The sequence below is a fragment of the Bufo gargarizans genome, chromosome 3 (genome assembly GCF_014858855.1).
Source record: "Bufo gargarizans isolate SCDJY-AF-19 chromosome 3, ASM1485885v1, whole genome shotgun sequence".
NCBI classification, from domain to species: Eukaryota; Metazoa; Chordata; class Amphibia; order Anura; family Bufonidae; genus Bufo; species Bufo gargarizans.
The window spans coordinates 600,162,215-600,175,090 of NC_058082.1; the positions used below are offsets into that span (position 1 = coordinate 600,162,215).

The following is a 12,876-nucleotide window of genomic DNA, read 5'->3' on the forward strand; positions in this document are numbered from 1 at the left end:
ATATATATATATATATATATATATATATATATATATATATATATCATGTGGTATGTGCATTTTTTTTTTTTTTTTTTTACTGGATGCCTCTATATGTAATAGCTTTATTTTCTGCATTATTCCTTGTAGTAAAGAAAAAACGGAAACCCTGACAAGTACCGCCAAACCGAGGAGACTCTCTTTTGAGCGGGGACCTATGTATACATATAATGTATGCGCCAGGGGCTTTACAAGTGTATATATATATAGTAAATGTACACTTAAGATGCAATGTGAAAAGATCCTAGTACTACACAAATCTTAGTATATGGCCACAGACATACCGCCATAGTATAGCTCAATAGAAACTTCCAGGTATTTAAGTGTCCTTAGTGTTCCTCCATATGCTGAGGAATGGAAAGTTTACTCCTGTCCTACGAATCTGGAAATGCTATATATCTGTGTGTGTGTGTGTGTGTGTGTGTGTGTATGTATTAACCCCTCCCCAGGTGCTTTGCCTGTAGTGGAGCACGGTATGGCAGCACACAGGCCATACAGCTCTGCACTAGGGAGCCATATGGTTCCCCTGTTCTGCTGTACAAGCTCCATGTGCATGAAGGTTTTTTTTTCTCTCCTAATCTCTACTAAAGATACCCATGATGTAATGTTGTCACAGCTGGGACTTGTAGTTCCACCTCCGCTGGAACGCTGCGGGACGCTGCGCTGCTACCTAAATCCTAATGTGCGAATTGTGAGACCTGGTACTCTCCAGCCGCTGCGAGCTGGAGACCGTCATCTCGCACCATCCATGGCAATAGACCAATGGAAGCTTGTATATGAACCTGTTTATGTATTGTAGTAGCTAGCTGGGACTTGTAGTTCTACCACAGCTGGGAAACTACAGGACACTGCGATCCAAGTGTGAATTGTGAGACCTGGTACTCTCCAGCAGCTGCAAGCTAAAGACCATTACCATCTCGCCCCATCCATGGCAATACACGGATGGAACCTGTTTATGTATTGTAGTCGTTTTTATACGAACCGTAAAGTTTTAAATGATATGTTTTTGGCTGCTTTTTAGCCTACGACATACAACAATAATAATAATAAGTGGGGAGGACGATCAGATAACGGAACCGGACACGAGTCCGGAATCCAATATTCCTCCATCACCCTGCAAGTCCATTGGCAGAATACAGGCTGCTGTTTATTCCGTCTGTGGCACAGGGGACATGGACTGTCACGAGCTCGCCCGTAGTGCTATGTTGTATAGATCTTTATACTCCTGTCCCCCAGGGGCACAGCTGCTCCCTTTTTTCTGAGTAGCTTCCTTACAGGAGGCTGATGGACTGATCTCTCAGGCTCCGGACTGTAATTACCCTTCGTATAGGGCCGTCCGTCTCCCTGCAGTCCCTCCTCCATTAATGACGTTTTCTGTCTAATCTCTTATGTATTTTATTTTATTTTTTACAGTTCCTACTTTTTCTACCTTTTACTCTGATTTCTTCCTGCCGCCCGAGGTCCATTTGTGTCAGTCGAGGAAGATGTCTCGGAGAATCGCCTCTTATTCCGCTCGTCCTAATGTCGTCTATAACCCTGAATTTACCCCATTAGGACCAGAAACATTCTTATTTGCTTTCATAATTCGCTGCACATGGCGCTGGGAGGAATCTGAACTCTTGGGGCAGTTCTGACCTTCTTTACCGACATGGCGAGACCTTCACCAGTGACATGCTTCAGCTTTAACTTAAAAACATGTGACTGAAGAATTTGGGAAGAATCCCCTCCAGAGCATCGCGTCTTACATGTAACCTCCAGACACCTCAGACTGCATGCTGCTGCCCCTGCGAGGCGCCTCAGCCCTATAGACGCTTTCACAATGGCCCTCTGATCTGGTCGTCTGTATGGATTACCGCCATATGGGGCAAACTAACTTGTGAGTTCTAATATCTCTATAAGCCCTCATAAAACACGTCGATTACACGGCTATAACCCAGCAGGCACCCGCTGCCTGTCATTTTATTAATGGTAGCATAGCAGCCAGTATAGAGGTAGCAGAGCTGAGTTTGTCATCGAGGGCAAGATTGTGGATTGCAGGTAACCCTCCACCCTTATCCTAAAGCCTCATTCACACGTCCGTGCTCAAAGCTGTGAGAAGGATGTATCTGTGAAGGATGCGCGTTTGGTCCGTTTTTTGCCATCTGTGTTTCACGGACACTGTGCAGCTGAAAAATTATTTTCAAATCATCTATTCCTAATGATCCGTGACACATGGATGGCATCCGTGTTGCATCCCTGGTTTTCACGGACCTATAGACTATAATGGGCGTGATGGATCCGCGAACACTGACAAAATAGAGCATGCATCCGTGCTAAAAACACGGACTGCGCTAAAACACTGTCTGAATACACACGTTAAAATGAATGGGGACGTGTGCTGTCCGTGGAGAACACTTATAGCACACGTACGTGAAACACTGACCTGTGAATGAGGCTTAACTGGGAAAGTTTTCAGGTTGCAGCCCCAAAGAGTTAAAAAATAAAAAAATAAAAATAAAAATGCCCATATGTAGGTTCCTGGACTTACTGTATATTACTGCTGCGTAGATCTAGCAGAGCTGAGTTTGTAATAGCTGTGACAAAACGCGCTGTCCATGATTGCAAGCAACCTCTCCATTATCTTAATTCCATGCAGTGAGAGAACATAATCAGCTCTGCTATGTCTGTACCTGACAGAAGGGTAATTATGGAAGGACTCTTCTTCAAGAGCGCACATGTCTCTGTCTAGGTACTTGCTAAATGAGGATAGTGCACCAGAATATGTTGGTGCTAGAGGCAGGGGAAGCAGAGCTGTAGTTGTCATGTTGTTAAATAACTTAAAATGAGAAGCTACGACAAACTCAGCTCTGCTACAAATGACTGTAGGGACATTGAAACTTTTCAAAGTGCACCAGAATATGTTGGTGCTAGAGGCAGGGGAAACAGAGCTGTAGTTGTCATGTTGTTAAATGAGAAGCTACGACAAACTCAGCTCTGCTACAAGTGACGGTAAAGACAGTAAAACTTTTCAAGGTGCTGCAGGATGTGATGTGCAGCAGAAGCAAATGGAAAGCGGTGTGGTCCAGATGGCCAGGCTCTTACCTGGGGCTGTAGGGCTGTAGGGAACGGCCACAGCTGCTGCTGTCCCATGGAGGGACGGACGTCTCGGAGAGGCAGTTTTCTCCCAGGCATGAGATGTGAGCATTCCAATGGAAAAGGCAAACAATGAGAGATAGGCTCTCAGCTTGTCCCAAGCCTATAGGGCATGACGTCATGGGACTGCCTTCTGAGGAGCTGACTGCTGCTGTCTGACTAGTGCAAGCCCGGCCAGAACCTGGAAAGTTTATTAATGTTTTCTGGCCGCGCCTGAGGTTCAAGCCTGTGTGAAATCCTTCATTTGTCTGCGCAGGAATGTGCAGAAGGCTGGAGCTACAGAAAGCGCTGTCTGCTCGCTGACCATGGAGTCACTGGGAGCCATTACTGCTCAGGCGCTCAGACTGGTCTTTCTCTACTGCCTACTTTCTGCTAGAGGGAAAGCTTTGGGCAGCTCCTCTGTGAAGGATGTGGACTTTGTGTTTCTGTGGAGGGGGCTCTCGGGGGGATAGTATTTTATTTCCTGATGATGTAACTACACAACAATTCTCCCAGTGATGATGGGAAGGCCAGATGAAGTCCATCGCTCTTTTGTCTGAGCGTTTCAGCTTTTTTCTCGTCTCCTCGCCAGTTTAGCGCAGGATGCTGAGGGGCCGCCGGGCTTTGTTTTACCGCTTTTCAGCAAAGTTTGTAAGAATATAAAATTGCATTATCGGCCTGATATATTTCAAGTGTATTACCCTGGATTAGTAGTAATGGTTGTAGTCCTTTTTAAGAGTCCATTCACACAACCTTAAGTGTTTTGAGGCCTGCAAATTGCAGATTCGCAAAACATGCTCTATCTTTTTTTCCAGGGCCGCGGGACGGAACTACGGATGCGGACAGCACATGCAGCTCCATTGAAATGAATGGGTCCGCACACGTTCCGCAAAATTGCAGAACGGATGCGGACCCGGAATACGGTTGTGTGAACGGACCCACAAGCCGTTCCTGTATTATTCCTGCTAGAAGTTTACAAGTAAATTGCCAGCAGTCTGCAGTAAAGGTACTGCTGGGTGTTATCAGTAGTGGGTGTGTTTGACTCTGTACTACTGGTGTCAGACTGTAAAGGGACACAAACCCGACTGCTAACACCCATCTGTACCTTTTAGGCTACTTTCACACTAGCGGCATCCTTCTCCAGCGGAGGAATAGCCTGCCGCATCCGTGCTGCCGGAAGTCCACTCCGGCTCCATTGACTATGTCACGGATGTAGTAGAGGAGAACACTACAAGACAACAATAAGAAAGGGAAAGACACTAGGCCTAACCGCTAGGAAAGGAAAAAGGTCACCACCTATGAAACCCTGCTCCTGGCCCTAACTCCTATCCATATGGTCACCTCTCGATGGTAGAGATGCCTATACACAGGAACCTAGAAAATCCTGGTGACCCTCCACCCTCGGAAATACAAAACACAACAAGCGGAACACTTAACTTCTGAGGATAAAGGATGGACAGGACTTTAGCAAGAACCACACTCCAGCTCTTCCAAAACCAAATGAAGTTATCCAGAGCAAGGAGTGATGGGTAAAGTCAGACTAAATAGGGGGAGGTAAAGGTCACATGATCCACACCTGAACAGGAGGTGTGGACATACCAGCAACACACAAAGTGAAACCAAAAGAGGCTGTCAGATCACTCATGTGCAGCCAGTCTTTCAGACCTTCTAATACCTGTCACAGGCATGACAGGCAAACATGCCGAGAGGCGGCCGGAATAAAACTACGACTATTATAGTTAATGGGGCCGGAGCTGACTTCCAGCGGCATGCACCCCCCCCCCACCACCAGAACAGCCTGCTGGAGAAGGCTGCCGCTACTGTGAAAGTATCTTTACTGCAAGCAACTGACAATTCATAACTGCTTCTAGGAATAATAAAATAATTGTTATTTTTTAAGGGATGCAAGTAGTTACTACAACGGACGTGTCAGGACAGGAGACGGCTCCTCTTTAAGGCTGCCTGTACACGGTCAGGTTTTCTGATGCTGTTTTTGAAACCAAAACCCGGAGTGGGATCATTAAAAGGGTTGTTCCATGACAACAACTTATCCATTATCCTGTCGCTAGGGGATTAGTGTCTGATCTGAACTGTGGTCTTAACACTGTGGCCCCTGCTGGTCATGAGAGTAGGGGCCCATGCTCCCTATTTGAATGATATGGTAGACACGCATACATTTCCACCTCTCCATTGATCTCTATGGATCAGTTGGATATAGTGAACTACAATCGGTTGGATGTCCCAGAAAGCCCTATAGAGCTGAATGGAGCAGCAGCACGCATGCGTGACCGCTGCTAATTTCAAACTAGTACAGGCCTCTGTTCTCATGATCAGCAGTGGCTCTGGCGGTCGGACTCCCAGCAATCAGACGCTTCCAATAAGGGGGTGACGGAGATAGCCAAGCACTTGTACAAGGCTATCTTCTACGGCAGCCCCATAGATTTGAATGGAATTACTGAAATGCCCCATTCTCGTGATCGGCAGGGGCTCAGCAATCGGACACCAGCCAATCAGACACTTATCCCCTATCCCTGTGATGGCTAACCTCTGGCACTCCAGCTGTGGTAAAACTACAACTCCCAAGATGCACACTTGCTTGACTGTTCTCAGAACTCCATAGAATGGAGCATGCTGAGAGTCGTAGTTTCACCACAGCTGGAGTACCGGAGTTTACCCATCACTGCCCTATCCTGTGGCTAGGGGATGAGTTGTCTTAATGGGACAACCCCTTTATGGTTCACACCTGCTTTTGGCTTCAACATTGCATTAATAAACCTGATCAAAACCTAAAATGGAGAAGGCAAGGAGTCGATCGGCTAGTAAGAACAACTGCAGCTTCTCAGCCATTGACAGTGAGCACTGGGGCCACCCACTCGATAGGTCACTGGTATTGGGCGCTGATAGCGGCTGAACAGGAGAAGCGAGAAGTAAAAGAAAGATGGCGCAAGAGTCGGCCGTGATTTACAGCCTGCAGAACTTCTGTGAGAACACTACAGGTCCTCTTCATCCCCTGGACATCTGACAGGACCATTATCTATCCTCACATAGACAACCTGGTGAAAGCAAGTCTACAAGCTCCACCCCATAGTAATGGGTAAACCCCTTGGGCTCCCCTTAGACTCATTTACACCTGATTTAAAATTTCCTTGAAAGTTGGACGCTTAAAGAGGTGAGCCACACTCCTGTCCTGGCACTGACATGTATCATGAAATGGTTTCCATCTCGCAGTACCCACAATTCCCCGCATGCCTCACTCCCCCACCTATCCAAACGCGTCACATTGCACAACATAGTCAGTGTAGTAGATTTGGCACATGTATACTAAGGGTAGGTTCACACTTGCGTGAAATGGATCCGGCAGACTGCTCTCGGCTGGGGTTCACAAGATCCAGCCTAGCCGGATACTGCCATTCTTCGCTGGACCCCATTGACTATAATGGGATTCATTGGAGATCCGGCTACGGGTTTTTGGATGGACAAAAATGGTGCATACAACGGTTTTTGAACGGTTGAAAGCTGGCATTTCGATGGAAAGAGGCCAGATCCCATTATAGGGCGGTGACGGCAGTGTCCAGCTAGGTCGGATCAGGTGAACTCTGGCAGAGAACAGCCTGCTGGATCCATTTAACACAAGTGTGAACCTACCCTTAACAGTCAGTGAAGGGAGCTAACCTTGATGTCATGGATGTAGTGTTGAGCCAACTTGTGTTTTAAGTTCGGCGTCTAAAGTTCGGGTTATCGAAGAATCGTGTTATGGATTTTAAATTCTGTTATGGTCCGTTCTGCAAAATACAAATGCGTGTGCATCCCACAATATCCGCTGGACTCACTGTTGAAAACCCTATTCTTGTCCACAAAACGGACAGCACATGGATGACACCCGCATGCTGTCCGTTTTTTTTTTTTTTTTTTTTTTTACGAGCCCATAGAAATCAATGGGTCCGTGTTGATCAGCAAAAAGCAGATTGAAGGCGGACCAAAAATATGTTTGTGTGCATGAGGCTTAAGGTACTTACCTGCACCTTGCCGCTCCAGTTTTGTGCACTGCCTCCTGTTCCTTCCATTCCACACATCACCGCTGAAGCCGGTCATTGGCCAAAAGAAAACAATCTGGGGACTGGAAGTTAGGGGAACAGGAGAAGCACACAGGACCAAAGTGGAGGGAAGCGGGTCAGTATGAATCGTTCAGGAGGCGATGCAGGTTAGGGGCCTTCCATTGTTTGTTAATATTTCCTATAAACCCCTTTAAAAGTCCTGACACTGATACTATAAAAGGTTATTTCATAATGTACTGGTAGACCAGATTTAGTATGGCTGGAGAAAATGAGTCCATGTATTCTACTTCCTGTCCTGGCACCTTAAAGGGATTGTACCTTAAAAAAAAAAAAAATCAACGTTTTTCAAACCGGCACCTGGATCTGAATACTTTAGTAATTGCATGTAATAAAAAATTTTGTATAGCCACTGAGTTATTCACTGAACTCTATCTTTATAGCGCCACCTGCTGTTTGTTCTTTTTCTAATTTCTCAGTCCTGCTTACTGAGATGGAAGCACATGCTCAGTTCCATCCTTCAAATGCAACCAGGTGCAGCAGAAAGGACATGCCTCCTGAGAGTGCACGCCCACTGAGCTGCCACTGAGATACAGGGCTGGTTCTAAGTTTGTTACAAATAAATTGTCATGTACTATATGTTGTCTGATTTTAATTTTTTTTAAAATTTAATCTTGTGATAAGCCCTTTAACTTCCTCGTTGTGAGGCACATGAAACTCGCTCAGTGAGACCATTACTACGGCCAGAGAGAGTCTCCCTGTAGTAACACTCCCTGTAGCATCACTCATTACATTAAGGCCTCATGCACACGACCGTTCCGGGTGCCTTCCGCAATTTGCGGAACGGAACAGTCGGTCCATTGTAGAAATGCCTATTCTTGTCCGCAAAACGGACAAGAATAGGACATGTTATATTTTTTGTTTTTGCGGGGCCACGGAACGGAGCAATGGATGCAGACAGCTGTCCGCATCTTTTGCGGCCCCATTGAAGTGAAAGGGTCCGCACCTGAGCAGCAAAAACTATGGCTCGGATGCGGATCCAAACAACGGTCGTGTGCATAAGCCCTAACGCTGAGATTGTTTATTAGTTATTTTATGAATTAATGTTTTTAAATGATGTTATTGTATTTTATTATATAGATCGGTTACTGTAAGCCAGCCATTTGTATAACGTGTTGTATCTTGAGGACTACCCTGCAGATAACAGTGGATTACCCATCTATAGAGGGAGCCCTATCATTTGTGTTAACTGCTGCGGAAGGACAATATTTTGCATTTTTCATTTTTTCAATGGCATAGTACTGCCAAAATGCGAAACAAAAACCGCCAAAAAATTCTAAAAATATTTAATTTTGTTTTCAGTTAATATTGGGGGTCATTATAAAGACTGGCTTTTCACGCCAGTCTTTGTTTACCCTTTGCGCTGGTTAAGGATGCGTGCCCGTTGTCATAAATTAGGTGAATCCTCCCGCTGTGTTTACCTGTCGAGAAAAACTACTCCATTTCCTGAGCGTAGTAGTTTTTTTTACTACTTTTACGCCTAAAACTGACGTAAATGTAGGTAAATATGCTGGCGCCAATGGCATGACCCTGATCCCCGCCACTCCCAAACGGCAAGGACGATGTAAAAATGCCTATGTGACAAAATATTGTCACACGAGCGTTAAAATCGTAAAGCGGGGACTTTTACGTTTTCCGTCAGTTTCCCCTGGGATACTTCATTTAAAAAATAAAAATACTGCACGATATGTACTCTATGTACGTCTCTATACACGTGTTCTTACTAGTACATTGCACGCCTCTGTTTTCACTAGTGTTATGTAAAATGGAAAACAAACAGACTAATACAAAGTTAATAGTTAACACTTGTGTGTGGTATTCGGCTGGGAGGTTCAGCCCTAAAGGACGAGCCAGAGGTCAGACCTCGCGGTGAGGACATGCCCAAACCACCAGTTATTCACAAGATGGTGCAATGCTGCTGTTTGTCTATAGGGCACCCTATCATTGCCGGTTGCGTTTAGCTCAGCTAGTCCTACAAGGCATGGTGCCTGGTCTAACAGTGACTTTCAGGTTGACCGGTTTAGGCCTCATGCACACGACCGTTGTTTTGGTCCGCATCCGAGCCGCAGTATTTGCGGCTTGGATGCGGACCCATTCACTTCAATGGGGCCACAAAAGATGCGGACAGCACTCCATGTGCCGTCCGCATCCGTTGCTCCGTTCCGTGGTCCGCAAAAAAAAATAACCTGTCCTATTCTTGTCCATTTTGCGGCTGGCTGTCCGGGCCGTAATGCAAATTATGGAACGCATACGGACCCCATCCGTGTTTTGCGGATCTGCAATTTGCGGACCTCAAAACACACAACGGTCGTGTGCATGAGGCCTAACTCTCAGGAAATTGTAATGTCTCATAGTTGGGGATCATTCAGTGTTTGGAATCCTCAGCTTGCAGAGTGGAGGTCAGGAAAACCTTGTTCTCCTGATGGATTTACCTCTAGGATCCTCTTCTATCCATGGAAATGCCATCATTTTGTAAGATGGGAATATCCCTTTAAAGGATTTTTTAAACAAGTTATTTTTGCTGTGTTTTAAAAAAAAAATATTGTAGAAAAAAAAAAAAGCTGTTACGGCAGTGGGTGTGGAACCACTGTGTCAACAAACTGGTTTGGCTTTGGGCTAATCCTCAGAGGATTATTCTGGCAGTACCTGGTTTTCATCCTTTAACCTCTATACAGGGATCTGGACTTCGCTGCAAAGAAACCACCAGGATGGTACTTCCTGGAGTAGTCTGTGTGATTGACAACTGATCCACAGGGATCAGAGACAGCGGTGTGGGGCACTGAAGGGTTAGGCAAGACCATAGTCAGGGCAGGCAGAGTATGAGTAGTACAATAATCTGGGGTCAGGGAGGACAGAGAAGCGTCAATACAGAAGTCAGGCACAGGTCAAGTAGTGGAGGGTCAGAATCCAGCAAACAGGCAAAAGTTGTTACACAGGCAGATAAACAAATCTAGCACACCTTTGCGGGACCTAGAAAGTTAGGATCCTATTGCTCAGGCACCATCCAATAGGAGAAGATGCCATAAGTACCCAAAGGTGGCCAGCCCCATAGCTGTCGGTGGATCCACCAGAGATATGTAGAGGCGCCAGCTTCCGAGCTGTCTTACATTTAGACCATTGTCTACTCCCATTGCCGGCCCATTTCCTACGCCATGGCCGCAATTTTAGACCCGGTGCAGATTGCATCGCAACTAACTGCTACGTTGGCATCTTCGCCTGAAATATGCCTAATATAGGCGGATTTCAGGATAATAAATGATCCCCTATGTCTTCAGAAATCACTGACCTTAAACAATGTCTGTGCTCCTGCCACTTTATTTCTTGGGTTACACTGGGACATATAGAAACGACAGCGACAGGCGTACAGATGGAAGTTCCCAGAGATTTGCCGGCTGTGCATAAGAACCAGTTTTACCAGTTCACTGGGAAATGTTCTTGCACTGGTTATCAGTGAACAGCCCTGATGACATCAGACTCGTGTTCCCACTTCCCTGTAGCTAATCTAATCTGCTACCAGTTACTGTGATGCAGTGAATGGAGACAAGCAGTCCACAATATTTCATATCTGGTACTGCTGAGGAGCGCTTTAAATCCTGTACATACATTTAGGATACTTCCGCATAGGACAGACTGCAGCGTTTAAGGAATTGCATTCCACACACTGAAAAAAAATCTGCCGCGTGAATTGACCTACAGTGTGAGTTTTTAATTTGCAGCAAGTCATTTTGTACTGTGGGTTTCCACTGGAGATTTCACACTCTGCAATTAAATTGAATGGGAGCTGAGCTGCAGTACCGAGCACGGCCACTATATTTTAAACGGTGCTGTGCTTCAGGCTTTGATAAAGAGCTTGTCCCACTTCAGCACATGGTATGTATTATGTAGAGAAAGCACTTACTAATGTTTTGTGATTGTCCATATTGTTTCCTTTGCTGACTTGATTCATTTTTCCATCACATTATACACTGCTTTTTTCTATGGTTATGAGCACCCTGCAATCAACCAGCGGTGGTTGTGCTTGCACAGTATAGGAAAGTGTCAGCGTCTTTGGTGGCCGGGACCATGGGAGCGAGCATAGGTACGCATGCGCAGCAGCTCCCATCTGACCACCTTGTATCTCCGCTGCAGTGGTGGCCATAACCCCTGGAAACGAGCAGTGTATAATGTGATGGAAAAATGACTCAGGCCAGCAAAGGAGGCAATATGGACAATCACAAAATACATTAGTAAGTGCCTTGCATTAATGATACTCATCATGTCATTTTTAGCACATATTGAATGCCATATCAAAACCTCAAAAACCATGGCGAAAGTGCATTTTTTACATTTCACCAAAAATCCCCCCCCCCCCCCGCCATTTTTCCATACAAAAATGTAGTGAACTAATAGTGTCATTAAAAAAAAAGACTTGTCCCACAAAAAAAAAAAAAACCCTCATAATGCTGTGTGAATGGATATGTAAGAAGGTTGTCTTGGAAGGCAGGGATGAAGAAATAATAATTGACCTTGTCCTTAAGGGGTTAAAAGTGCTAGTTACAGCGGCTGCAGGGAAAGCTTGGTGGGGTGCAGGTTGGCGGACCCCACTGATTGGATTTTTGACCTACCCTGAGGATAGGTCATAAACATTAGGAGCCTGGTGAACCCGTGTAATCCCTACATGACATCCACGTACATGTATGGTGAATGTTGTCATTTTAAAGATGGTGCCTGCTCCAGAGTGGAGAAGGAGCCATAGCCACTAGGTTTCTAGTATTTCACACAACAGCCACCCGAGGCTGCGATAATGCCAATCGCAGACATTTAACCCCCCAGATGCCGTGGTCAGTTGTGACCATGGCATCTAAAGGCACACTGGGAGATCAGGGAAGCCGTTCCTTCTCTGTAATAGCCTGGGTCTCTCTGAAGGAACCCAGGCTATTACAGCTGTAGTTCCTATGTAGGCTGCATAGGAACATAGTGAGTTTCCTATACACTGCAATAGTAATTCATTGCAGTGTAATGGAGAAGCGAACAGAAGAGCCCCTAAGTGGACTTAAGAGGTAATATATATAATAATTTTTTTCTTTAAAAAATAAAAAAAAATTCTAATCGTTTCCCTTTCCCCATGATAACAATAAACAGACCATAGGCATCACCATGTCCCAAAATGCCTGTATTATTAAAATGTATATGTATTTATCCCATAACGTGAACGTCATAACCAAAAATAAAATCAGTATTGCCTATTTACCATTTTTTCATCCTTTCACCTCTCATGTAAAATAGAATAAAAAGTTATTAAAAAGTCATTCATAGCCCAAAATTGTATCCCTGAAGACTACAGATTGTCCGACAAGAAAAACTATACAACTGTGGTATCGCTGCAATTGTACTGACCTGTAGAATGAGGGTATTAGGTCAGGGACACTGTGTAAAAACGAAACCTCAAGAACTATGATGGAATAACGTTTTTTTTTTTCCCATTTGGAATTTTCTTTGTCCCACTTCCGACTACATTGTGCGCAATATTAAATGGTACCATTAGAAAGTACAAATTGTTTGCGAAACAAAAAGCCCTCGTACGGCTATGTGAACAGAAAAATAAAAAAAAGTTTTGGCTCCGGGAAGGCAGAGA

General features: G+C 45.1%; 2 protein-coding genes across 2 annotated transcripts in view; one reads left to right on the forward strand and one right to left on the reverse strand.

Moving 5' to 3' along the window:
* The window catches only part of LOC122930835 (filamin A-interacting protein 1-like), a 33,942-nt gene extending 30,361 nt beyond the window's left edge, over positions 1-3,581 (reverse strand). The window contains exon 1 of the mRNA XM_044284476.1: positions 3,121-3,581. Coding sequence (XP_044140411.1) covers positions 3,121-3,293 — 173 coding nt within the window. The 5' untranslated portion in view covers positions 3,294-3,581. The remainder of the gene's footprint in view (positions 1-3,120) is intronic.
* Positions 1-12,876, forward strand: part of CMSS1 (cms1 ribosomal small subunit homolog) — a 310,876-nt gene that overhangs the window by 42,011 nt on the left and 255,989 nt on the right. The gene's annotated exons all lie outside the window — the stretch shown is intronic.